The 27,463-nt window shown below is 45.1% G+C and overlaps 1 protein-coding gene across 12 annotated transcripts in view; it reads left to right on the forward strand.

Annotated features, from left to right (window-relative positions):
• ZNF565 (zinc finger protein 565) overlaps positions 1 to 26,874 on the forward strand; it is a 73,185-nt gene extending 46,311 nt beyond the window's left edge. For 7 of the 12 annotated variants that reach the window (XM_059666922.1, XM_059666924.1, XM_059666927.1 and 4 more), the window contains 4 exons: positions 761 to 832; positions 5,591 to 5,717; positions 7,475 to 7,570; positions 25,088 to 26,874. In XM_059666922.1, coding sequence (XP_059522905.1) covers positions 824 to 832; positions 5,591 to 5,717; positions 7,475 to 7,570; positions 25,088 to 26,358 — 1,503 coding nt within the window. In that variant the 5' untranslated portion in view covers positions 761 to 823 and the 3' untranslated portion in view covers positions 26,359 to 26,874. Of the gene's footprint in view, positions 1 to 760; positions 833 to 928; positions 1,048 to 5,590; positions 5,718 to 7,474; positions 7,571 to 25,087 lie in introns of all 12 variants that reach the window. The other 5 variants (XM_059666933.1, XM_059666935.1, XM_059666931.1 and 2 more) reach the window with 4 other exon arrangements.
• The last annotated feature ends 589 nt before the right edge of the window (positions 26,875 to 27,463 follow it).

Here is a 27,463-nt window from a genome sequence, read left to right on the forward strand (position 1 = left end):
CTTAGAAAGAAAAACTAAACCAGGGAAGTACCCAAGAGATTTTGCCTGTAGAGACCACAGAAGCTGGAAGACATTGTCTAAGAATGTCTTTTTTCACAAGATGGTACTGTCCTCAGCCTTAGAGGGTAAAGTGGGTATGAATTATGATCCTCCTTGCTGCAGCTGCAAAGGAAGATCTGCTTGGTACAGATGGGGAGCTATCTAGGGTATAGACCAGTGATGGCGAACCTATGATACGCATGTCAGAGGTGACATGCGAACTCATTTTTTTGATTGATTTTTCTTTGTTAAATGGCACTTAAATATATAAAATAAATATCAAAAATATAAGTCTTTGTTTTACTATGGTTGCAAATATCAAAAAATTTCTATATGTGATACAGCACCAGAGTTAAGTTAGGGTTTTTCAAAATGCTGACACACCAAGCTCAAAAGGTTCGCCATCACTGGTATAGACTATCAGAAACAAGATAGGGGACTGTTCAGGCCAGAATCCCTTCTGCTGAGGTGCATGGGTTCTGTGTCAGTGCTGGAGCACATCTGCATGAAACCATCTTTTGGATTCCCTAGGGTTTAAGGAGGGGCTGGGTTTTGTTAACTCTGTAGTTCTTTGCATTAGTGTTGTGTGGGAAGACCCAGGGAGAGCAGGGGAAGCAGAGCAGGAACACTGGAAGTTCAGTTGTTTTTCAGCTCATCTATTTAGGATTACTGAAGCAAGCTTAATTTATGAGATTTGCTCCATCTTCCTCTGCTTTTTCAGGACTCTACTAGTCCAAGAGAAGAACCTAGAGAAATCTGAGTAGATCGGGTAGTTCTAAAAGCGATGGCCCAGGTAAGTTGAAATTCCCTCTATCCATTTTTGGTTTTTTGTGGGTTTTTGTTTTTTTTTGTTGTTAATCCTCACTCGAGGATGTTTTTTCATTTTTAGGGAGAGTAGAAGAGAGAGGGAAAAACAGAAAAACATTGATGTAAGAAAAACACATCAATTGGTTGCCTCCTGCATGCACCCTGACCAGGGCCCAAGTCAGGGAGGAGCCTGCAACCGACGTACATGCCTTGACTGGAATTGAAACTGGGACCCTTTGGTCCACAGGCCTATGCTCTATCCACTGAGCCAAACTGGCTAGGGCAGATCCTCTCATTAACAGGAGCCAAAGATCAGATAGCTTTGATCTCTTTTATTAAACTGGGTAGTTTCCTTTTTTTCTACTTTTAAATGTCACCCCCTCTTTAAAGTCATAAAATATTTCACACTATCAAAACTTCTTCATTTTTGCAAGGTGATTTATGAGAGATGAATAACTGTAAAATGGTTCATTTTGAGGTTGAACAATATGTGTTGGTTATGGGCCACATTTATGTGACTAAGATATAGCCTCTGTCAGCTTTTTTAAAAAAATCTATTCTTATTGATTTCAGAGAGGAAGGAAGAGGGAGAGAGAGAGAGAGAAATATCAGTGATGAGAATCACTCATTGGCTGCCTCCTGCATATCCCCCACTAGGGATCGAGCCCACAACCCAGGCATATGCCCTGACCCAGAATCAAACTGAGACTTCCTAGTTCATAGGTCGATGCTCAACTACTGAGCCATGCTGGCGTGGCTCCATCAGCTCTCTTATTTCGGGACCAAGGAAAAGTAGACAGTGAAAGATGATAACTATTCACAGTATATAAGTAACTGTGAAGATTTCACAAATCTCATTTAAGTTAAATGCCCTCAAAATAGTGGAATGATTATATCTTATCTATACTAATAAAATTGTAATATGCAAATTAACCATCATTCCGTGACAAATATGGAGGTGCCTATAGCCACAAAGGTGGCAGCGCCAGCAGAGGCTCTTCACAGAGCAGGCCTGAGCGGGCAGGACACTTGGCTTCCTTCATCACCCCGGCGACAAAGGAAGCCAAGCCTCACGCATGCCCGGCTGGCCACTGAGGGCCAGCCTCTGGGCGGCAGCCATGGAGCCAGCCCGAGCAGGCGGGAGGCTTGGCTTCTTTTGCGGGGAGGCTTGGCTTTCTTCGTTGTCCCGGCAACAAAGGAAGCCAAGCCTCCTGCATGCCCCAGCCAGCCGCTGAGGCGTGGAGCTGCCAGGCCTGTGGGCAGCATGCGAGGAGCCTCTGGGCCGGGGAAGCAGGCCAGCGGAGGGCGGCCTGTACTCCCCACATGGCGGCTGCAGCAGCCGTGAGCACACCAAGTGGAGCCTACAGGCCGACCTGAAGTAGCTCCTGCAAGCCATCAGCACCGCTTATGAGTGGCTGTGCAAGTCCTGCCTCCTGGTCTAGAAGGTGCAAGATTGCACGGACAGCCACCATGGCGGGCCAGATGGATGTCCTCCTGGCTGCACCCCGGGGGGGGGGGGTTTGCGGATCATTGCAGCTGCAGGCCTCTGGTGCACGCATCCTCTCCTCCCCCACTGGCATGCGAATGTCCCCCAGCGCGCTGTCACCTACGCAAGCCTACAACAGTCCCGGACCATTGCGCATACAAGTCCCACTCCGCCACACTTCCATCAACCCCAGCATGCCTGTGTCCCCCAGAGGACGTGCGCACGTCCCCTCCAGCATGCTCACGTCCTTTGGAGAGTGTCTGGGTGTTCTGGGTGCTGGGGTGGGCACCTGTGAGATGACAGTGAGAGGGCGGAGTGGTGACGCCCTGTTCCTGCAGGAGGCCAATGCAGTGACGAGATCGCCTCCATGGAGCTAAAGCAGGTGCTGAGGCAGGAGCAAGTGCAGACAGGCACACCTGGTGAGCGCGGGTGGCTCTCGCTGAGGTGCCTTCGGTCAGCATTCAAGATCAGGAGCCCAGAGGAGGCAAGAAGTTCCATTCTCTCAGTGAAATGGTGGGATAGTCAGGGCGACTGCAGAGGAGGAATGTGCACTTTGGGTGCCAGCACCCATGAGTGAAGGCTACCCTTACTGAGCCTTGCTCGTGTGGGGCCTAGCGCACTCCTGCTGGGCAGCGGGTGACAGGACGTGCTTTTCCGAATTAATGAGAGAAAACATTGATTCTCCCGCTGCCCGCGAAGGTGGAAAGTGGAGTGGGGAGACATGCGGGAGTGAGCGAGGTTCCCTGTCTGGGGGTTCCAAATCCGCCATTGGTTCCTTTCACCGCTGACTAGAGATATACAGGGTGTCCCCCCCAAAATGTATACACACTTTGAACACCTACTAATTCCAATGGGTTTAAGCATGAAAAGAAAGAAATAACAATGGAGCTGTCATCTGTTAAAAGTGCACGCACAAACCGGCAGTCGGACATTCCCCAAGGGGTCCCGGATTAGAGAAGGTGCAGGCCGGACTGAGGGGTCCCTCTCTTCCCCACCCCCCCCGTGCACGAGTTTCATGCACTGGGCCTCTAGTAAGATATAAAGTACAATATTATATAGCAAATAAAATCCCTGTGTTAATTATAAAATTTGCCATAACCAAAAATTGTTAATGATGTCTGGCAAAAAGAAGCAGTGGGAATACTGCTGTCATTTTCAGCAGTATATTTTTTGTTGTATGGGACTGTCCTAGGTACAAAGCCCAGATAACTCAGGACACTTATCATTCCTGATGCCAGCCAGCACTAATGTCAGTAGCATTCTGCTCCCCTCCCAGCCCAATCTCCCCCATTATGACAACTAGACCACCCTCTGCATGGTCCCAAGTGCATTCTGAAGAGGAAGGTAAAATCTGTGTTGAGATCCAAAGACTATGATCCTGAGTCTTCAGGATAGATTTAAAACTTCTATAAATGCTATATTTTAAGATAGAGATTTATAAGACATTTTTTATCTCAAGGAAGAAAAATGGTAAAAAGGAATGCATTTTTAAAGACATTATTATTTGCTAGGCCCATGTTTGCTGTGTGTTTTGTATATGTTATTTTGTTTATTTATAAGACCCCATTTAGCTAGATTTTGCTCATTCATTGACCTTGTGGACAATAGAAGAGAGTCTGGCTATATGAAGGAGATCTTTCTTATCTGTAGCCACCAGAATATTCAAAAGCGTGTAAGCCTTTAGTCATATAAATTTGCTTCTTGTACTTCCTTAATGGCATAGGCATTCAGCCTTAGCTTGCTTGCTTGATCACCTCCTTCCTGCAACGCTCTTTTTATCTTAAAGACATTTTCCTGGATGGATCAGATTGTTAAAACCTGAACCTACTCATCAATTTTAACCTTACTAAAATTGGGACAACTAGTCATAATGTGCCTCCTATTGAGACATACAGAAAGTACACAGTACCACCTCTAACATATTCATGCCCCCTCAAAAAATATGTCAATTAGGCCTCCAGATCTAACAACATTTCACAGAAAATATGGAAGTAGAACATGTTAAACTACATGATGAAGGTGCAGTTGGTTAAATCCAAAGTATGGAAAATTCTACGGATTCAGATGTTTCTTTAATAAATAGATAGTGACCTGGCTCGTTTGGCTCAGTGTATAGAGCGTCAGCCTGCAGGCTGAAGAGTCCCAGGTTTGATTCCGGTCAAGGGCATGTACTTCGGTTGTAGGCTCAATCCCAGGATCCCCGGCCCTCTTTGGGGCTCGTGGGAGGCAACCAATCGATGTGTTTCTCTCTGTCTCTCCCCCTGCCTTCCACTCTTCTAAAAATCAATGGAAAAATAGCCTCAGGTGAGGATTAACAATAAGTAAATAAATAAATAAATAATAAATAAATAAATAAATAAATAAATAAATAAATAAAGATTATAAAGGCCTTTGGGGCCTGTTAGAGATTTGAGAAACTTTAGGAAACCTATAACAAAACGCAATTTTTGAATCCTGATTTGAGTAAACCAACAGCAAATTACTTTTGAGAAAGTTGGGGCAATTTGAAACTTGATCTGGTTATTAGAAAATTATTGTTGCCCTAACTGGTTTCGGTCAGTGGATAGAGCATGGGCCTGAAGATCAAAGAAAATTATTATTAACTAGAGGCCCACTGCAGGAAGATTCCTGCAAAAATAGGGCTTCCTCAGGCCTATTCCTGCAAGAATAGGGCTTCCTGAGGCCAGAGCAAAGCATTGGAGAAGGGAGCTCCCTTCTCCGCCACCTCGCTCCCTCCCATCTCCACTGCTATCCCGCCCAGCCACCCTGGGTCGCACACAAGAGGCACGGATGGCAGTGTGGCAGGCGGCAGATGGCGCTGTCCCGCCCTGCCTTCAGTATGCAAATTAACGGCCATCTTTGTTGGGTTAATTTGCATACTCTTCTGATTGGCTGGTGTGTGTAGCGGAGGTACAGTCAATTAGCATCTTTGTCTTTTATTAGTGTGGATGTTACTAAGTGTGATAATGTTATTCTGGTTATGCTTTTAAAAAAACCTAGTCTGTTAGATACTAAAGTTTTTGTGGGTGAAATACTATGATGTTGGGTAAGTGGAATTTGCCTCAAAATACACCAGGGGTAGAAAATGAAAGGGAAAAGATGAAACAAGATTTGCAAACTCTTGTTAATTGTTCAAACAGAGGGATGGATTTATGGGGTCATTATACTATTCTCTATACTTTTGAGTAATTTTGAAAATGTTTGTAATAAATGAAAAAATTAAGAAGTCCTTTCATTTACTAGTAATGCATGTTTCAGGGATTGGTGACATTCAGGGATGTGGAAATAGAGTTCTCTCAGGAAGAATGGAAGTATCTGGAACCTGCCCAGAGGGACTTGTACAGGGATGTGACTTTGGAGAACTTTGGTAACTTGGTCTCACTAGGTAAGGATATCTATATATATATAAAAGCCTAAGCGACCATCGCAACCGAACGGACGACCAAACGGGCTGCGTGGGGCAACCAGGCCAGCAGGGGGGCTAGTGAGGGGCGACCAAACAACCGAGCAGCAGGCTGCGTGGGGCAACCAGGCTGGCAGGGGGGGCAGTTGGGGGCAACCAGGCCAGTGGGGGAGGGGCAGTTATGGGTGACAAGGCCAGCAAGGGGGGCAGTTGGGGGTGACTAGGCCAGCAGGGTGGGCAGTAGGGGCAGTCAGGCTGGCAGGCAGGTAAGCAGTTAGGAGCCAGTGGTCCCGGAATGTGAGACGGATGTCCGCCGAGGGGTCCCAGATTGGAGAGAGTGCAGGCTTGGCTGAGGGAACCCCCCCCACCCTGTGCACGAATTTTGTGCACCGGGCCTCTAGTCCTATATAATAAAAGCCTAATATGCTAAGTGTCTGGTCGACCGATAGGCTGTTCAACCAATCAAAGTGTAATGTGGTAATGATATGCTAAGGCCACTCAACTGCTCACTTTGACGTGCATTGACCACCAGAGTACAGACAGTCGACTGGTCGACCAGTCGCTATGGCGTACACTGATCACCAGGGGGCAAATGCTCTGACCAGTAGGTTAGCTTGCTGCTGGACTCGGGCCAATCGGGACTGAGTGAGATGGGCCAGACATGCCCTGAAACCCTCCCATGGTCCCTCCCCAGCTGGCCAACCTCCTGCGTCTCTCCCTGGCCCAGATCGTGCATTGGTGGGGTCCCTCAACCTGGCCTTCACCCTCTTGCAATCCAGGACCCCTCGGGGGGTGTCGGAGAGCCGGTTTCGGCCCAATCCCACAGGGGGAGCACTGCTCAGCCAGAAGCCGGGCTCAAGGCTGGCAAGCACAGCTGCGGTGGCAGGAGCCTCTCCCACCTCTGCAGCAGTGCTAAGGATGTCCTACTGACGGCTTAGGCTTAAGCCATCAGTAGGACATCCCCCAAGGGCTCCTGGACTGCAAGAGGGCACAGGCCGGGCTGAGGGACCACCCCCCCTGAGTGCACGAATTTTGTGCACTGTGCCTCTAGTTGTGTAATAACTACACAGGCAAACAGAAACAAGGCTCCCAGGAACTGCAACAGTAGGAGGCTGTTACTACCCCTGGCCAGAAGGGGTAAAGGGAGGAAACACTGCCACTGGAAGATTGTGAGAGGTAAAATCATGGAGAAGGGCCTGGCTAGCGGCAACTAAAGCTACTTCCACAACTCTTGGGTCAAAGAGTTGGGAGAGGGATAAGAAATACCCTGAAGTCTGTCTCCTCCTGCCTGCTGATCTCCTACTGATGCTTTCCATCTGCCAAAACCAGTGAAAAATGATAGGACCACTATAATACAGTCCTTTACACGTAAGCTGTCCAGGACACAGAGCAGGGTCAGAAACAGCAAAGAATAGATTGGAGGGGGGACAGAGAATAAGCACCATAATTATCAATTCCAAATACTTCAACTAGCCTTCTGGAATTTCTAGTTTCTTCGGGGTGAATATCTAGGGACACTTACAAGTTTCCAGCAGAATTTCTGCTCTCTGTTCCAAAGGAATTGTTCTGTGCTTTGTGGAAATGGAATTGGATAGTTTCATTGGCACCTCCATCTTCCCATCCTTTGGACAACCTTCACACCTTCCTTTATGTAATTGCCTCTCTTTCTTGGTGATGAAGAGACTAGGTTTGAATTTTGGAACAGCATGATCATTCCCCATTTCTTTTCCTATAAACAGGACTTTCCATTTCTAAGCCTGATATCATCTCCTTATTGGAGCGAGGGAAAGAACCCTGGATGATTGCAAATGATATAACAGGACCAAGGTGCACAGGTGAGCAAAGGTTAATCCAGTGGGGGAGGTCATCTATATATATAAAAGCCCAGCGAACGGAATGGTGGAACCACCAGAACAACTGATGGCTATGACATGCACTGCAGCAGCCAACCAACCTGATCCAGCCCCCAATAGGCCCCCAACAACCCAATCAAGGGTGTGGCTGGCCGGCCAACCACCTGCAGCCCCTCCCCATCCAGCCCCACCCCCGATCGGGCGTGGGGCCAACCAACTTCCCGCAGCCTCTCCTGCCCCACTGGCCTGGCCTGATGGGCCCCCATCGAAACGGGCCGGCTGGACTTCACCTGTGCATGAATTTGTGCACCAGGCCTCTAGTCCTATCTAATAATAGACAAACATGGTAATTAACCGTACCTCCAACACGCTTCCCATTGGCTAATCAGGGTGATATGCAAATTAACTGTCAACCAAGATGGTGGCTGGCAGCCAGGCAGCTGAAGCGAATAGGAGGCTTGCTTGCTCCAATGATGGAGGAAGCCAAGGTTCCCCGCCTGCCACTGCCCAGCTCTGAGCTGCACTCTAAGCAACTATGTTGCAATTATAGAAGCTAAACAATCCCCAGAAACCTGCTTTCAGCCAGCCGGGCCTCAGAGCTGGAGTTGGAACAGTGTTTCAATTATAGAAGCCAAACAAACCCAAATAACTGCTTTCAGCAGCCGAGCCCTCAGAGCTGGAGCCGAGCCTCAGAGCTAAAGACGGCTCTCAGCTCCAGTGACAGCCATAGAAGGTAAATAAATCCCAGAATAAAAAAAAAAGAAAAAAAGGAGAGGTTGGGAGCTTCAGTCACCCACGAGCCTGAAAACGGCCCTCATCCCCTCACCCAGACTGGCCAGGCACCCCAGTGGGGACCCCCACCCTGAAGGGGGTGTGACCAGCTGCAAACAGCCATCATCCCCTCATCCAGGCTGGCCAGGCACCCAAGCGGGATCCCCACCCTGATCCGGGACACCCTATAGGGCAAACCAGCTGGCCCCCACCTGTGCACCAGGCCTCTATCCTATATAGTAACAGGGTAATATGCAAACTGACCCTAACAGCAGAAGTACTGGGAATGGCTGGTCACTATGACACACACTGTCCACCAGGGGGCAGACGCTCAATGCAGGAGCTGCCCTCTGGTGGTCAGGGCTCTCTCACCTGGGAGGAACTCTGCTCAACCACAAGCCAGGTTGATGGTTGCCAGTACAGCGGTGGTGGTGGGAGCCTCTCCTGTCTCCTCAGGAGCACTAAGGATGTCCAACTGCAGCTAGGCCTGCTCCCCGCTGGCAAGTGGACATCCCCCGAGGGCTGCTGGGCTGCCAGAGGGATGTTTGATTGCCATCTTAGGCCCAATCCCCTGGGTAGCAGGCGTAAGCCAGCAGGTGGTCATCCCCTGAAGGGTCCCAGACTGTGAGAGGGCACAGGCTGGGCTGAGGGACCCCCACCTTCCCCGCCCCCTGAGTGCACAAATTTTTGTGCACTGGGCCTCTAGTCTATATATAAAAGCCTAAGTGACTGTGATGACTGGCTGGTAGCTATGACGTGAACTGACCACCAGGGGGCAGATGCTCAATGCAGGAACTGCCCGCTGGTGGTCAGTGCACTCCCACAGCCAAACTCCCATGGCTGGCCAATCTCCCACGGTCCCTCCCCCTGGCCAGCTGGCCCCGATTGGGACTGAGCAAGACAGCCCCTATTGGCGGTCAGGCCGAGGAACCCCACTTGTGTACAAATTCGTGCACCAGGCCTCTAGTTGGAAATAATAGCCCAGTGGATGAGTTATCAAATAGTAACTTGAGATCTTGTCAGGAAATTCCCTTCAAAGCCCTACCAAAAACTGAGGAAAATAAAACCAGAGTCATGAAGAACAAAGACCTTGTCAGCATCAGCTCCCAAGGGAACCTTGTCCTTACCCCCATTAATTCCTCTCTGTTCCTTTTCTCATATTTTCATCCCATTTCAAAATGAGATGTGTCCTCATTTTCACAGTGGCCGCCTTTTAACCTGTACTTTGGATCCTTTCTCTTGCAAGTCTCTTTATCCCTTAACAAATACTTATTTTCTTTTTTAAAATATTTTTAATTGATTTTAAAGAGAGAGGAAGGGAGAAGAGTGAAATGTCAATGAGAAGCATCAGTTGGCTGCCTCCTGCACACCCCTATAGTGGAACAAGCCCGTAACCCGGGCATGTTCCCTGACTGGGAATAGAACCAGAAACCTTTCAATGCACAGGCTACCCAACCGAGCCACACCAGACAGGGCTATACTTATTTTCTTAAAACAGCTTCTCACTTTACCTCATTCAGCAATTCTACTATTAACTTTTGAGAGGTAAGGATGTGTAGTGGCTAAGGACAGATTCTAGAGTTAGACTGCCCTAGTTTAAATCCTGACTCTGCCATTTACTAAATTTGAGAATTTAGGTAAGTTATTTACATTCTCTGTGCTTCAGTTTTCTCTTCTGCAAACTGGGATAAAAATAGTGTCTCATGTAGTTATTGTGGCTTTTGTGTACATTAATAATAATGTAAAAATTCCCAGAACCACGCCAGGCAATCATGACGACTTAATAAATGTTAGTAAATATTAACTAGAGGCCAGGCTGAGGGTAGAGCCCTCAGCCCGGCCTGCACCCTCTCCAATCTGGGACCCTTTTGGGGACATCCCTCTCACAATCTGGGACTGCTGGCTTCTAACCGCTCACCTGCCTGCCTTCCTGATTACCCCTAACCGCTTCTGCCTGCCAGCCTGATCACCCCCTAACCGCTTCCCTACCGGCCTGATTGATGCCTAACTGCTTCCCTGACAGCCTGATCGCCCCCAACTGCCCTCCCCTGCAGACCTGGTTGCCCCTAACTGCCCTCCCCTGCCGGCCTGATTACCCACAACTGCCCTCCCCTGCCGGCCATCTTGTGGCAGCCATCTTGTGACAACGTGAGGGTGGCCATCTTGTGATGACATCTGTAGATTGCTTTGGTTAATATGGACATTTTAATGATACTGATTCTACCGATCCATGAACACAGTGTATTTTTCCACTTGTTTATATCTTCCTCTATCTCTTTTTCAACATCCTGTAGTTTTCTGATTACAAGTATTTTACCTCTTTGGTTAAGTTCATTCCTAAGTATCTTAATTTTTTTTGTTGCAATGTTAAATGGGATTGTTTGTTTACTTTCTCTTTCTTAGAGTTCATTATTGGTGTATAAAAAAGCCATTGATTTCTGTGTGCTGATTTTGTATCCTGCTACATTGCCGAATTCATTTATTAAATCTAGTAGTTTTTCAGTGGAGTCTTTAGGGTTTTTTGTGTGCAATACCATATCATCTGTGAAAAAGGAGAGTTTTACTTCCTCCTTTCTAATTTGGATGCCTTTTATTTCTTGTCTGACCACTGTAGCTAGGATTTTCAGTATTATCTATACTAATAAAAGGGTAATATGCTAATTAGACTGAAAATCTTCCAATGACCTTCTGGACAAAGCCACAGTGGCGGGGCTGAGGCAGAGGCAGTTAGGGGTGATCAGGCCAGCAGGGGAGAGCAGTTAGAGGGATCAGGCCAGCAGGCGAGAGCAGTTAGGGGGATCAGGCCGGCAGGTGATCAGTTAGGAGCCAGGGGTCCCGGATTGCGAGAGGGATGTCCAACTGCCAGCACACCAGCAATTGGACATCCCCTGAGTGGTCCCGGATTAGAGAGGGTGCAGGCCGGGCTGAGGGACATTCCCCCCCTAGTCTATATTATTATTATAGCCTCTAGTCTATAATAATAAAAGCATAATATGCTAATTAGATCAGACGTCCTTCCGGACGAAGCCGGGGCTGCGAGGGAAGCCCGGGTCCCGGGTGCCTTCCAGTGGCCGGAGGGAAGCCTGGGTCCAGAGTGCCAGAGGGAAGCCCAGGTCCCAGGGACCAGAGGGAAGCTGGTGCTGGCAGCTGGGGGCAGAAAGGCCTATTCTTGTACAAAATCCGTGCATTGGACCTCTGGTGTTGAATAAGAGTGATGAAAGCAGACCTGCCTTGTTCCTGTTCTTGGGTAAAATGGTTTTAGTTTTTGCCCATTGAGTATGATGTTGACTGTAGGTTTGTCATATGTGGCTTTTATGTTGAGGTATGATCCTTCTGTTCCCACTTCAGTGAGAGCTTTTATCAAGAAAGGGTGCTGGATTTTGTCAAATGCTTTTTTGACATCTGTTGATATAATCATGTGGTTTTCATCTTTCTATTTGTTTATGTTATGCATAACATTTATTGATTTGCAAATATTGTACCAGACTTGCATCCCTGAAATAAATCTCACTTGATCCTTGTGTCTGATCTTTGTAATATATTGCTGGATCTGATTCACTAATATTTTGTTGAGGACTTTAGCATCTGTGTTCATCAGGGATATTGGCCTGTAATTTGCTTTCTTTGTAGTGTCTTTATCTGGTTTTGGAATTAGGATAATGCTGGCTTCATAAAAAGAGCTTGGAAGTGTTCCTTCTTATTGAATTCTTTGGAATAGTTTACATAGTATAGGTGTTAGTCCTTCTTTGAATGTTTGGTAAAACTCCCCTGTGAAGCCGTCTGGACCAGAGCTTTTGTTTGCTGAGAGTTTTTTTTATTACTGCCTCTATTTCATCAGTTGTTATTGGCCTAGTCAGGTTTTCTGATTCTTCCTGATTCAGTTTTGGGAGATTGTACTTTTCTAAGAATTTGTCCATTTCATCCACATTGTCCAGCTTGTTGGCATGTAGTTGTTCATAGTATATGCTTACAATCCTTTGTATTTCTGTGATGTCAGTTGTTTTCATTTCTGATTTATTTATTTGGTTCCTCTCTCTTTGTTTCTTGATGAGTCTGGCTAGTGGTTCATCAATCTTGTTTACCTTTTTTTTTTTACTTGTTTATCTTTTTAAAGAACCAGCTCTTGGATTCATTGATTTTTTTGTTTTTGTTTTTTTTTAGTTTCTATATCAATTATTTCTGCTCTAATTTTAATATTTCCTTCCTTCTACTTATTCTGGGCTTTTCTTGTTGTTCTCTTTCTAATTCTTTAAGTTGTAGGGTTAAATGGTTTATTATTACTTTTTCTTATTTTTGAGGTAGACCTGTAGTACTATGAAATTCCCTCTCAGGACTGCTTTCACTGGGTCCCAGAGATTTTTGATTTGCTGTGTGTTCACTTTCATTTGTTTCCTAGAAGTTATTTATTTCTTTGTTGATCTCATTGTTAACCCATTCATCTATATACAGTGGGGCCTTGACTTACGAGTTTAATTCGTTCCGAGACTGAGCTCGCTAAGGAACTCATTAAGGAGCTCATTAACTCAAATTACTTTGTCAACTCAATGCAAAAAATCAGCCAAGAGACAGCTGGTATCTCAAAAAACTCGTTAGTCAGGACACTCGTAAGTCAAGGCCCCACTGTATATAAAAGCCTAAGCGACTGAATGACGGTTGACCCGTCACTATGACATGAACTGACCACCAGGGGGCAGACGCTCAATGCAGGAGCTGCCCTCTGGTAAGTGCGCTCCCACAGCGGGTGCCCTGGATTCACAGCTGGCAAACACAGCTGCGGTGGCGTGAGCCTCTCACACCTCTGGGGCAGCGCTACCAAGTGGCGGTGGCAGCAGGCACTGCAGGGCTGGAATGAGCGGGACCAGTGTGGCACCTGGCCTAGGCTCAAGCTCCTCCCCAGCCCCCTGCCACTTCTCGCACTACTACATCCCTCAGGGTCTGTTGGACTGCCTGTTTCGGTCTGATCCCCACTGGCTGCACCAAGGGCTGCCAACAGCAACACAGCGTCAGGTACCAATGAAAATGAGGCCACACCCTCACAACCTGCACAGTCAATAAATATCTAGCTCTAGCCCAGCCAGTGGTAGGCCCAGTCACATTCTTTACCCACCATGATGTGCTACACCCTTTACTACTTGCACGGCGAATAAGAAATCTAGTTCCAGCCCTGCTCCCTGCATCACCTGCCTGCAGGGATTGGGCCAAAACCAGCAGTCTGACATCCCCCGAGGGGTCCCAGATTGCAAGAGGGCGCAGGCCAGACTGAGGGACCCCACCGGTGCACGTGCACCAGGCCTTTAGTTGTTTAATAACATGCTATTTAGCCTCCATGTGTTTGAATGTTTTGGGTGTTTTACTGTAGCTGATTTCTAATTTCATTCCATTGTGATCTGAGAAGATGCTTTATATGATTTCAATCTTCTTGAACTTGTAGAGACTTGATTTTGTCCTAATATGTGGTCTGTCTTTGTGAATGAACTAGGTGCACTTGAGAAGAATGTATATTCTGCAAATTTGGGGTGAAATGTTCTATAAATATCAATCAAATCCATCTGATACAGTGTGTCATTATAGTCACTAATTCCTGCTTACTTTTTGTCTGGAAGATCTATTCATTGAAGTCAGCAGGATGTTAAAGTGCCCTACTATAACTGTATTGTTGTTGATCTCTCCCTTAAAGTCCTCTAGAAGTTTTTATATATTTAGGTGCTCTTATGTTGGGTGCATATATGTCTACCAGGGTTATGTCCTCTTGTTGGATTGATCCCTTTAGTGTTATGTAGTGACCTTTGTTGTCTCTTGTGATGGCCTTCATTTTGAAGTCTATTTTGTCAGATATGAGTATTGCTTCCCCAAATTTTTTTTTTTCCATTTGCCTGGAAAATATTTTTCCATCCCTCCACTCTCATCCTGTGTGAGTCTTTTGTTATGAGGTGAGTCTCTGCTAAGCAGCATATAGTTGGGTCATGTTTTTGTATCTATTCAACTATCCTATGTCTTTTGATTGGGGCATTTAATCCATTTACATTTAACATTACTAATAGGTACTTATTTATTTGCTATTTTAATTACGTATGCCTATCTCTCTCGCTCTCTCTCTCTCTCTCTCTCTCTCACTATTTCTTCTCATTACAGCAGTTCCTTTAGCATTTCTTATAGTGCCAGTTTGGTAGTGATAGACTCCTTTAGCCTTTTTTTTGGTCTGGAATGGTCTTTATTTGACCATCTATTTTGAATGATAGCCTTGCTGGATATAGTAATCTTGGTCTCAGATCCTTGCTTTCCATTACCTTGAATGCTTCATGCCATTCCCTTCTGGCCTGTAGAGTTTCTGATGAGAAATCAGCTGACACCCTTATGGGAGCTCCTTTGTAGGTCACAAATTGCTTGTCTCTTGCTGCTTTTAAGATTCTGTCTTTGTCTTTAATTTTTGGCCTTTTAATTATAAAGTCTCTGGGCTTTTCTTATTGTTCTCTTTCTGATTCTTTAAGTTGTAGGGTTAATTCATTTATTATTACTTTTTCTTACTTTTTGATATAGGCCTGTAGTGCTATGAAATTCCCTCTCGGGATTGTTTTTACTGTGTCCCAGAGATTTTGAGTTGTTGTGTGTTCAATTTCATTTGTTTCCAGGAAGCTTATTACTTTGGCTCTAGCCTACATTTCCTTGGGAGGTTAGACTCTAAGGATAAGATTGAACAGCTGTGATATATGAATGAATTACTCAGTTTTTTTTCTTTCCCTATGAGTTTTCTGTGGCTTCTGTAACAAATGACTACAAACTGGGGGCTTGAAACACAAATTTATTATTTTATAGTTCTGGAGATTAGAAGTCCAAAATGCATAAAATCAAGGTGTCTGCAGGGCTGCATTTCTTTCTGGAGGCTTTAGGGGAGAATTCGTTTTCTTGCCCTTTCCAACTTCTAGAGCAGCAGTTCTCAACCTGTGGGTCGCGACCCCTTTGGCCGTCAAACGACCCTTTCACAGGGATCACCTAAGACCTTCCTGCATATCAGATATTTACATTACGATTCATAACAGTAACAACATTACAGTTATGAAGTAGCAACGAAAATAATTTTATGGTTGGGTCACAACATGAGGAACTGTATTTAAAGGTCCAGAAGGTTGAAAACCACTGTTCTAGAGGTTGCCTGCATTCTTTAACCCCCTTCTGTCTTCAAAGCTGGCAACGTAGCATCTTCAGATCTCTCTCTGTCTCTTACTCTGACTCTCCTGCCTCTTTCTTTCACTTATAAAGACCCATGTAATTATTGGGCACACCCAGACAATCCAAGATCTCCCCTTAAATTTCGTTTCATACTATTATTGTTCTTATAACATTTCATAAATACATAGTATGCGTTATTCTTCACTAACAGTAATAATATAAATCAGTCATCTGGCCCTGACTAGTATGGCTCCATCAGCTGAGTAGCAACCATAATTTCATCTCCATAAATTAAAAAGAAATGAAACTGTGATAACTCCTTTGCTATGTAACATAAAATATTCACAGGTTCTAGGGATTAAAACATGGAGATCTTTAGGGGATCATTATTCTGCCTCCCACTCTGTGTTTTTGAACCATATCATTGAATATGCATAAATTCAGCGTATATAAGATTACTCCACTGAAATTCTATATTTTATTGCTAGTAATCCCATTGCTATTTATTCCATAATAAGTATTATTTTTTACAGAATATTTGGCTGGTATATTTTCTAAGCTGTAGTTCTGGGATAAAAAATATATTTTTTAAATTGTGATGAACATTACATAAAATTTACCAGTTTTGCCAGTTTTAACTATACAATTCACTGGCATTAATTACACTCACAGTGTTGTGCAGCCATCTCCACTATCCATTTTCAGAACTTATTCATCATTCCAAACATAAACTGTACCCTTTAAACAATAACTCTCCATTTTCCTCTCCTCCTAGCCCCTGGTAATCCTTGTTCTACTTTCTGTCTCTGTTTGTCTATCCAAGGTACCTTATATAAGTGGAATCATAGAATATGTAGCCTTTTGCATCTTGCTTATTTCACTTATTATAATGTGTTGTTTATTTGTTTCTATTCCTCACCTAAGAATATAGACTTTAAAATTAATTTTAGAATGGGGGAGAAGGAGAAAGGGAGGAGAGAGAGAGATAGAGAGAGAGAGAAAGAGAGAGAGAGAGAGAAACATCAATGTGAGAGACATAGTCATCGGTTACCTCCTGTGCCTGCCAGGACCAGGGATTGAACCCACAACCTAAGTATGTGCCCTGACCCAGAATTTAATTGAACCTGCAACCTGGTGTACAGGACAATGCTCCAACCAACTGAGCCACCTGGCCAGGGCAATTAGCATAATGTGTTCAAGGTTCATTCAGGTTATAGTAGTTATAACAGTTTCATTTCTTTTTAAGGCTGAATTATGTGATATATCACATTTTGTTTATCCATTCACTTATTGATGCACACTTGGGTTCTTTCCACCCTTTGGCTATTGTGAATAATGTTATCCTATATATTAAAGAGGTGATATGCAAATTGACCATCACTCCAACACACAAGATGGCCACCCCCATTTGGCCACAAGATGGCCTGCAGGGGAGGGCAGTTGTGGGCTATCAGGCAGGCAGGCGAGGGCAGTTAGGGAAACCAGGCCAACAGGGGAGGGCAGTTGGGGGTGACCAGGCCAGCAGGGGAGGGCAGTTGGGGGTGACCAGGCCAGCAGGGAAGGGCAGTTGGGGGTGATCGGGCCAGCAGGGGAGTGGTTAGGGCAGGGGTCCTCAAACTTTTTAAACAGAGGCCCAGTTCACTGTCCCTCAGACCGTTGGAGGGCTGGACTATAGTTTAAAAAAAAACTATGAACAAATTCCTATGCACACTGGACATATCTTATTTTGAAGTAAAACAACAAAATGGGAACAAATACAATATTTGTATTTGCATGTGGCCCGCGGGCCATAGTTTGAGGACCCCTGGGTTAGGGGGTGATCAGGCTGGCAGTCAGGCGAGCGGTTGGGAGCCAGCAGTCCTGTATTGTGAAAGGGATGTCCCAGATTGGAGAGGGTGCAGGCTGGGCTAAGGGACAACCCCCACCCCCTGCACAAATTTTGTGCACCGGGCCTCTAGTTATAAATATTTGTGTATAGTATCTGAATCCCTAGTTTCACTTCTTTTGTATGTATACCTATGATCAGATAGTAACTGTATGTTTAACCTTTTTAGGATATTTCTCTATTTTAAAAAACTTCTTACGAATTATAAAGATTATTTTGTTATCCGTAATATAAATTTCAAATCTTTTCTCAGGCATTTGTCTCTTTTTTACTTCGCTTTTGGTGGTTTTTGTTCATATGCAAGTTTTTTCTGTTTTCTTTTCACCACTGCATAGTGGAATTTATCAGTCTTTTTTTGGTAAGAGTTACAATTTTAAGAGACAGAGTTGCCCTAGCTGGTCTGGCTCAGTGGATAGAGTGTCAGCCTGCGGACTGAAGGGTCCCAAGTTCGATTCAGGTTGAGGGCACATGCCCAGGTTGTGGGCTTGATCCCCAGTAGAGGATGTGCAGGAGGCAAGCCCATCAATGATTCTCTCTCATCATTGATGTTTCTATCTCTTTCTCCCTCTCTCTTCCTCTCTGAAATCAATAAAAATATATTTTTTAAAAAAAAAAGACAGGAAGACTGTTTTTTGGCATTATTTATTTGACAGTTGTCCTATGTATTTAACATACTAAATATGCCTGATTAGTTTAATTTGTTTTTCTTTTATAAAAAGAGAACAAATCTTTGAAATGATTTAAGGATCCTTTTGAAAAACTCCAAATTTTTTTAAAAATCTCAAAAATCAAAGAAAAGGCTTTAATTTTTTAATCTTGGGAAGCTTGTCAGATATATCAATTTTTTAAATTTATTTTATTGATTTTTTACAGAGAGGAAGGGAGAGAGAGAGTTAGAAACATCAATGAGAGAGAAACATCGATCAGCTGCCTCCTGCACACCACCTACTGGAGATGTGCCTGCAACCAAGGTACATGCCCTTGACCAGAATCGAACTTGGGACCCCTCAGTCTGCAGGCCGATGCTCTATCCACCAAGCCAAACCAGCTAGGGCTCAATTATTTAAAATATATTTTTATTGATTACAGAAAGGAAGGGGAGAGGGAGAGAGAGATAGAAACATCAATGATAAGAGAGAATCACCAATCAGCTGCCTCCTGCACACCCCTCACTGGGGACTGAGAATGCAACCCAGGCACATGCCCTTAACCGGAATCAAACCTGGGACCCTTCAATCCAAAGGCTGACATTCTATCCACTGAGTCAAACTGGCTAGGGCTATATCAATTTTTTTTTAATATTTGGTCAAATAAAATTATAAGTCATTGTGGAATAGTACTTACATTATTTATTTAACCAAAGTTACAAAAAAGATTTTAATGACAAAAGGCTACATAGTTGTAAACAAAATTTTAGTTTTAGTGGTGGTTGTAGTTGTTTTTTGTTGTTAATCCTAACTGGAGAATATTTTTTCCATTGATTTTTATTTTTTATTTTCATTTTTTATTTTTTGTGTTTGTTTAATCTTTATTGTTGAGAGTATTACAAATGTCTTTCCTTCCCCCTCCCCATGACCCCCCTCCACCCGGTTCCTGTTCCTCCAGGTCTTCACCACCCTGTTGTCTGTGTCCATAGGTAATGCATATATGCATTTAAGTTCTTTGGTTAATCGCTTCCCATCACTCACCCTTCCCTCTGAGATTCATCAGTGTGTCCCATGTTTCCATGCCTCTGGTTCTATTTTATTCATCAGTTTATTTTATTCATTAGATTCCTTGTTTGTTTATTTTGATTTTTAGATTCAGTTGTTGATTTATTGCCATTTTATCTTTCATATTTTTTATCCTTTCTTCTTCCTCTTTCTCTTCTGAAAGAATACCTTTCAACATTTAATGTAATAGTGTTTTGGTGGTGATGTAATCCTTTAGCTTTTTCTTGTCTGTGAAGCTCTTTTTTTAAAATATATTTTTATTGACTTCAGAGAAGAAGGAAGAGGGAGAGAGCTAGAAATATCAATGATGAGAGAGAACCACCGATCGGCCGCCTCCCGCACACCCCCCACTGGAGATCGAGCCCTTGACTGGAATTGAACCTGGGCCCCCCCCTCCCCCCCAGTCCACAAGTCGACACTCTATCCACCGAGCCAAACCAGCCAGGGCTCTGTGAAGCTCTTTATCTGACCTTCAATGCTAAATGATAGTTTTGCTGGGTAGAGTAATCTTTATTGTAGGTCCTTGCTATTTATCACTTTGAATATTTCTTGCCATTCCCTTCTGGCCTGCATAGTTTCTGTTGAGAAATCATCTGACAGTCAGATGGGCATTCCCTTGTAGGTAACTAACAGCTTTTCTCTTGCTGCTTTTAAGATTCTCTCTTTGTCTTTAACCCTTGGCATTTTAATTATGATGTGCCTTGGTGTGGGCCTCTTTGGGTTCATCGTGTTTGGGACTCTCTGTGCTTCCTGGATTTGTAAGTCTATTTCTTTCACCAGGTATGGGAAGTTTTCTGTCATTATTTCTTAAAAGAGGTTTTCAATATCTTGCTCTCTCTCTTCTCCTTAGGGCACCCCAATAATGAGGATGTTGGTACACTTGAAGTTATCCCAAAGGCTCCTTACACTGTCTTCATATTTTTGGATTCTTTTTTCTTTTTGCTCTTCTGATTGGGTGTTTTTTTTTCCTTCCTACTATTCCAAATCATTGATTTATTCTCAGAATCCTCTATTCTACTGTTGAATCTCTGTAAATTATTCTTTATTTCAATTAGTGTATACTTAATTTCTGACTGGTTCTTTTTCTTGACATTCTCACTAAGATCCTTGAAAGTCTCACTGAAATCTTTGAAATTCTCACTAAGTCCCTTGAAGCTCTCATTAAGATCCTTGAGCAGACTTATAACCATGGTTTTGAACTCTGTATCAAGTAGTTTGTTTGCTGCCATTTCATTTCATTCTTTTTCTGGAGATTTCTTCTGTCCTTTCATTTGTTTTTTGTTTTGTTTTGTTTGTTTTGTTTTGTTTTGTTTTGTTTTGTTTTGTGTGTCCTTTCATTTGTGACATGTTTCTTTATCTCCACATTTTGGCTGCTTCCCTGTGTTTGTTTCCATGTATTAGATAGAGCTGCTGTGTCTCCTGGAATTGGTAGAGTGCCCTTGTGTAATAGATGTCCTGTAGGGCCCAGTGGCTCAGCCTCCCCAGTTACCTGAATGGGGCACTCTATGTATGCCCTTGTGTGGGCTGTGTGCCCAGTCTTGTACTTGAGCCTTGATTGCTATCTGTATCACTGAGAGGAATTGACCTTCAGGCTAATTGCCTGTGAGGACCAGCTGTGACTACAGTAGAAGAGCTGCTGTTGTGGGTTGCAGGTTCCATCCCCAGCCCCAGATGGGGCATGTGCAGGAGGCAACCAGTCAATGTGTCTCTCTCACTTTGATCTTTCCCTTTCTCTTTCTCCCTCTCTATCCTCTCCTCCCTTCCTCCATTCTTCTTTTTTAAAATAAATCTTTATTGTTCAGATTATTACAGTTGTTCCCCTTTTTTCCCCCCATTGCTCCCCTCCACCCAGTTCCCACCCCACCCTCTGCCCTTACCCCCCCCCCCACTGTCCTCATCCATAGGTGTATGCTTTTTGTTGCCAGGCCATACACCTGGAAAATGTAGCTATTTCCATCCACGATGTGTCCCTGTGTTTGGCCACACAGGGACCATCTCAACCTCACAGGGACCGTCTCAGCCTCAGAGAGACTGTCTCAGCCTCACAGGGGCCGTCTCAGTCTCCCAGGGGCTGTCTCAGCCTCACAGGGGCCATCTCAGCCTCGCAGGGGCTGGCGCAGCCTCACAGGAGCCGGCACAGCCTCGCAGGGGGTGCCACATCCCACGTTGGGGGTGAAGGTGCGAGACAGAAGCTCCTCTCGCTATCTTTCCTGCTGCTCCCTTGCGTGTCACCGATGTTGGAAGTTTCTGAGAGCAGTCTGCAGGTGCTGGACATCATACTTTAACTGGTCAACATGAAGTTTGGTATTCTGTCTTTTGTTGGGCGGCTCCTTGCTGGACAAAATCTCCAGGCGTTCTTGCTGGCTGAATATCTGGTATGCTTGCTTAGATTTCGTTTTCTACTAAGTGCACAGACTGCTTGTCTGCCATCTCCTGGCGTTCCATGTGAGACTGGATCTGGTGGACCTGTTTGTGTGTTTGCTGGTACAGCAATTCCATGTTGCTGGCCCACCCGGATCCGGTTCCGTCTTCCTCCGAACCTGATTCTGTTTCTTGAGTGTGTCCCTTATGGGTGCGAGGAGTTAAAAGCTGTAGTTTGTTGGGTTATGCTGTAAAAGCGCTGGTGATTCCTTTTGTGCCTCTGGCACAGCTTGGGCGGGGATGTAAATTGAGTAGGGCAGGGTCTCAGGGAGTCACCAGGGCAGAGAAAACAGCAATGGCGTTTCCGCGACTCCTCGCCTCTCCGTGACTCTGTGTCTCCATGTCCCCGAGTGCTGGCGAGCAGCTCCGCGAGAAAGCCACCCTCGCTCTCCGACCCACTGCAAGGCCGTCCCACCTCTCCCCGTAGGGGTCTGGGACCTCAGAATCCCACCCCAAACAAGCTCAGTGGATTTGAGAGTTTGTAACCCCTTTCAATTGAAAAAAAACGTGCATCCAGTTGCAGCCCGCCTGGCACGCAACTCCATACCTCTGTTCTTGGTGCCTCTGCATATCCTACTCAGTCTCAATGCGCTTCTTTCTTTCCTTCCAGTTGTACAACTTCCACTGAGCCTGCTTTCCCATGGTTCTGAATGATAGCTGTTTTGTCTTATAGTTGGTATTTTCAATGTTGTTGTGGGAGGCAGCACGCACAGGTCTGTACCTTATGCCATCATCTTGGTTCAAATTCTGTGTTATTCACTCAAAAGCATCCGAGCCCCTGCAGGTGTGCAGTGGAGCTGACTTCGCTCGGCACTGCAATTCCTTAGCCTCCAGGAGCGCACCTCTCCACACCCCCGCCCCTCTCCCCACCCTGCTTCCATCCGATCCTGAACTGAGTGACAGGAGGTGAAATGCAGAAAGGGGCGCAGCTCGCGCAAGGAGAGGCTTCCGCACACCAGGCTCCTTCCAAGTGTGGTCGAGGACCAGCACCTCAGCATCACCTGCAGGCTGGTGAGAAACGCTGGTTCTGACCAGTTGAGCAGAGTGGGAAGCTGGTCTGCGGCCCCCGTGTTTGGATGGTCCCTCGCCCGCCCGGACGAAATCTGGTGGGAGCCGGGAGGCACCTTCCACACACGCCGTGGGGTGTGGGTGGCAGCGGTGTCTGCCCTACATTCTTTCTTAAAAAAAAAAATCAATGGAAAATATATCCTGGTGAAGATTAACAAAACAAAAGAAGAATGAGTTCAAGTGAAATCTCATTGAAAGCAAAAGCAAGTTTTATTCAAGTAGAAATAGAGAGTCCTAGCCAGTTTGGTTCAGTGGATAGAGCGTTGGCCTGTAGACTAAAGGGTCCCAGATTTGATTCCGGTCAAGGGCACATGCCTGGGTTGTGGGCTTGGTCCCGAGTAGGGGGCAGGCAGGAGGCACCTGATCAATGATTCTCTCTCATCACTGATGTTTCTATTTCTCTCTCCCTCTTTATTCCTCTCTGAAATCAAGTAAAAAAAAAAATTATATATATATATAATTTTTTTTTTTTTTAAAGAAAGAGGCTAGGATGTGGATAACTGGAGATAGGATCAAAGGTGGTGCCCCTTGCTGCTCCCCTGGTTGCAAGTCTCACAGGGCACCACTATGAAAGAAGCAAAAGTACACATCTGAATGTACTGTGTTGAACTCACAAGTGAGTTGTGCACTGCGTCAGTAAATTCTTAGTATTTTATGTGTTTCCAAGGATAGTTTATTTCTGAACTTTGTGATGCCAAATTCTGGCCCCACCTTCCGGTTGGGAGGGGCTTTTTCCCTAATATGGTTCATTCGGCAAGTGTCAGGATGTTCACTCTCCTCAGCCTCCCTTCTACTTGTGGTGTCAGTTTTCATTATAATAATGGTATAATGAGCTTTGGTGTCTTTCTCATTATAATGGTGTCAGTTTTCATTATAATCTACACTAATAATAGACAAATATATAAATTGACCATACTTCCACGACCCCCACAGCCAATCAGGAGGGAATATGCAAATTAGTGGAACAAAGTTGGCAGCAGCCACGGAGCCAGCTGGAGTGGGCAGGAGGCTTGGGTCGCCCCCGGCGATGGAGGAAGGCAAGCTTCCTGCCCGCCTGGGCTGGCCGCTGAAGGAGGGGCCTGTGGGCGACAGCCATGGAGCAGGCCGGGGCGAGCGGGTGGCTTGGGTCGCCCCAGTGACGGAAGAAGCTTGTCTTTCTCTGTTGCCAGGGGCGACCCAAGCTTCCCACCCACCCTGGCCAGCCGCTGAAGGAGGAGCCTGTGGGTGGCGGCCACGGAGCCAGCCTGAGTGCACGGGAGGCTTGATTCACCCAGGCTGGCCGCTGAGGGAGGGGCCTGCAAACGGCCCTCAGCCCCTCACCCAGGCTGGTCACACACCCCCAGTGGGGACCCTCATCCCATGGTGGCATGGATGGCCTGCAAACAGCCCCAGCCCCTCACCCAGGCCAGCACTGTCCCCAGTGAGAACCCCCACCCCAATGGGGGCATGGCCGGCCTGCAAACCACCACAGGCTGCTTGCCCAGGCCGCCCCGCCCCCCAAGGGAACCCTCACCCTGAGCCGGGACACCCTTCAGGGAAAATCAGCTGGCCCCCACCTGTGCACCAGGCCTCTATCTGTACTGATAAAAGGGTAATATGCTAATTAGACTGAGAGACCTTCCAGACGTTCTGGACAAAGCCATGGTGGCAGGGCTGAGGTAGAGGCGGTTAGGGGCCAAGAGGGGAGGGCAGTTGTGGGTGATCAGGCCAGGATGAGACAGCAGTTGTGAGTGATCAGGCCAGTAGGGGGGGCCGTTGGGGGTGAGCAGGCCAGCAAGGGGGCCATTGGGGGTGAGCAGGCTGGCAGTGGGGGTCAGTTGGGGGCAATCAGACCAGCAGGGGGGACAGTTGGGAGTGAGCAGGCCAGCAGGGGGGCAGTTGGGGGCAAGCAGGCAGGCAGGGGGGGCAGTTGGGGACAAGCAGGCCAACAGGCAGGTGAGTGGTTATGAGCTAGCAGTCCCAGATTGTGAGAGGGATCCCTGATGGAGAGGGTGCAGGCTGGGCTGAGGGACAACCCCCCACCCCCCACCCCCGCACGAATTTCGTGCACTGGGCCACTAGTGATGGTATAATGAGCTTTGGGGTCTTTCTCTGGTCAGTTTTTCCTCCATCTCAGATTGATCTGGTTTTAGCCAGTTCTTGCTATTGCTGACTTCTGCACCAGTGCAGGACTTTCCTGCCATAAACTATTTCCCATGATCATGCGTGGAGGCTGGGGCTCTGATGAGAGGATCTGACACTATGGTCCTGTGATGTCCACTCCTACTTCCTCATTCCACTTAGTGAGTTTCCCTAATTTCTTTCTATCCTGCCTCAATATAAGCTATTCACCTTTTATAGTTATTTTCTTTTATGTCTCTAGTCTACTAGAATTTTTTTATTTCTTTTAGACCAGGAGAACAACTTGTATTCATTTATATGTGTGTGTGTGTGTATGTATATATATATATATATATATATATATATGTTTTTCAGACTTGGAGTCCAGGTGTGAGAAATTTCCACAAGAAGATATTTTTGAAGTAGAGACATTCAATTGGGAGCTAATGGAAAGCCTTAAATGCTGTGGTTTTGAGAGCTCTAGTTTTAGAGAAGACTGGGAATACAAACGCCAATTTGAAAGACAACAAGTAAACCAGGAATGCTATTTCAAGCAAGTAAAAATCACATATGAAAACATACCCACTTTTGAACATCATGCATCCCTCACTCTACATCAGAGCAATGAGACTGAAAAGAAACTGATTGAATGTAATGAATGTGGGAAAGCATTTAGCCGTGGCTCACACCTTATTCAACATCAGAAAACTCATTCTGGTGAAAAGCCCTTTGAATGTAAGGAATGTGGAAAGGCCTTTAGTCGAGCCTCACACCTTGTTCAGCATCAAAGAATCCATACAGGTGAGAAACCTTATGACTGTAAGGAATGTGGGAAGGCCTTTGGTCGTACTTCAGAACTTACTCTACATCAGAGACTTCATACTGGTGTCAAGCCCTATGAATGTAAACAATGTGGAAAGACCTTTAGACAGCATTCACAACTTATTCTGCATCAAAGAACCCATACAGGTGAGAAACCTTATGTATGTAAAGACTGTGGGAAGGCTTTTATTCGTGGCTCACAACTTACTGTTCATCGGAGAATACATACAGGTGCTAGACCCTATCAGTGTAAAGAATGTGGGAAGGCCTTTAGACAGCATTCACAACTTACTGTACATCAGAGAATTCACACGGGGGAGAAACCCTATGAATGTAAGGAATGTGGAAAGGGCTTTATTCATAGCTCAGAAGTTACTCGACATCAAAGAATTCATTCTGGGGAGAAACCTTATGAATGTAAAGAATGTGGAAAGGCCTTTAGACAGCATGCACAGCTTACTCGACATCAGAGAGTTCATACTGGTGACAGACCCTATGAGTGTAAGGACTGTGGGAAGGCCTTTAGTCGTAGTTCATACCTTATTCAACATCAAAGAATCCATACAGGTGACAAGCCCTACAAATGTAAGGAATGTGGGAAAGCCTTTATTCGTGTTTCACAACTGACACATCATCAGCGAATCCATACTTGTGAGAAACCCTATCAATGTAGGGAATGTGGAATGGCCTTTATTCGCAGTTCACAACTTACTGAACATCAGAGAATTCATCCTGGTATCAAGCCTTACGAATGTAGAGAATGTGGACAGGCCTTTATTCTTGGTGCACATCTCATTGAACACTATAGAACCCATACTGGTTAGAAAGCTCTTAATATTAGGGATGCAGGAAAGCCTTTAATGGAGTTCACACCTGACTTAATATTAGATAATGCCTAATGTAGTATAATATCAGAAAACCTTCATTTGTCACTTCCATTGTGGAACATCAGACAACTCATACCAGAAGAAAAGTCAATAAACGTGGGAATTCTTTTTGCCTCAAAATCACTGTTTACTATATATCAGAGGACTTATGGTGAAAAAATATTAATATGAATGTAAAGTCCTCTCTTACCACTCAAAATGTATCAACCTTCTGAGAATTCCTAAGAGAAAATAACCCAATTAAAATATTTTGTGAATGTGCCTTTTGCTGTAGCATATACCTTACTTAGCATTATCTCATTTCTACCAGTTACTGATGGTATATCATTGGGTAAATTATGCAATCTCTCTGTTCCTCAGTTTACTTGTTTTTAAGCAATGGTAATTATACCTACCTAATAGAGTTTTTGTGAGGACTGTCCGATATTTTAAATAAAGCCTGTGTTGAATAAATATTAGTTATTATCATTAGTTAACAGTCTTACTGCTAAGGAACATGTGAGAAGAGGGCCTTCTGAATGAATATCAAATATCAGAAAGTCCTCATAACTTATGATAATTCATTCTGAAAAACAGTAAAGTATAATTATCATGAGTTACTTCACTTAAAAGGTTAGAAATTCATATTAGTCCTAGGTTGCCTATAGCTACCTATTCATAGGAGCAAAGTCAATAGAGCATGGTCTCCCATCTTTTATCTGAAAAAAAAAAAAAAAAAGCAAGCCCTAGCTGGTTTGGCTCGGTGGATGGAGCGTTGGCCTGCAGACTGAAGGGTCCCAGGTTCGATTCCAGTCAAGGGCACATGCCTGGGTTGCGGGCTCAATCCCCAGTGTGGGGTGTGCAGGAAGCAGCCGATCAATGATTCTCTCTCAACATTGATGTTTCTATCGCTTTCTCCCTCTCCCTTCCTCTCTGAAATCAATAAAAATATATTTTTTTAAAAAAGCAAAAAACAAAAATCAGAAAATTAAAAGTTAACAGAAAAAGTAGCCAAAAGAAAGCTGCCATTTAGAAATCTAAAACCACAAGTACTGTATATCTT

The sequence above is a fragment of the Myotis daubentonii genome, chromosome 15, assembly GCF_963259705.1.
Source record: "Myotis daubentonii chromosome 15, mMyoDau2.1, whole genome shotgun sequence".
In the NCBI taxonomy this organism is placed as follows: Eukaryota; Metazoa; Chordata; class Mammalia; order Chiroptera; family Vespertilionidae; genus Myotis; species Myotis daubentonii.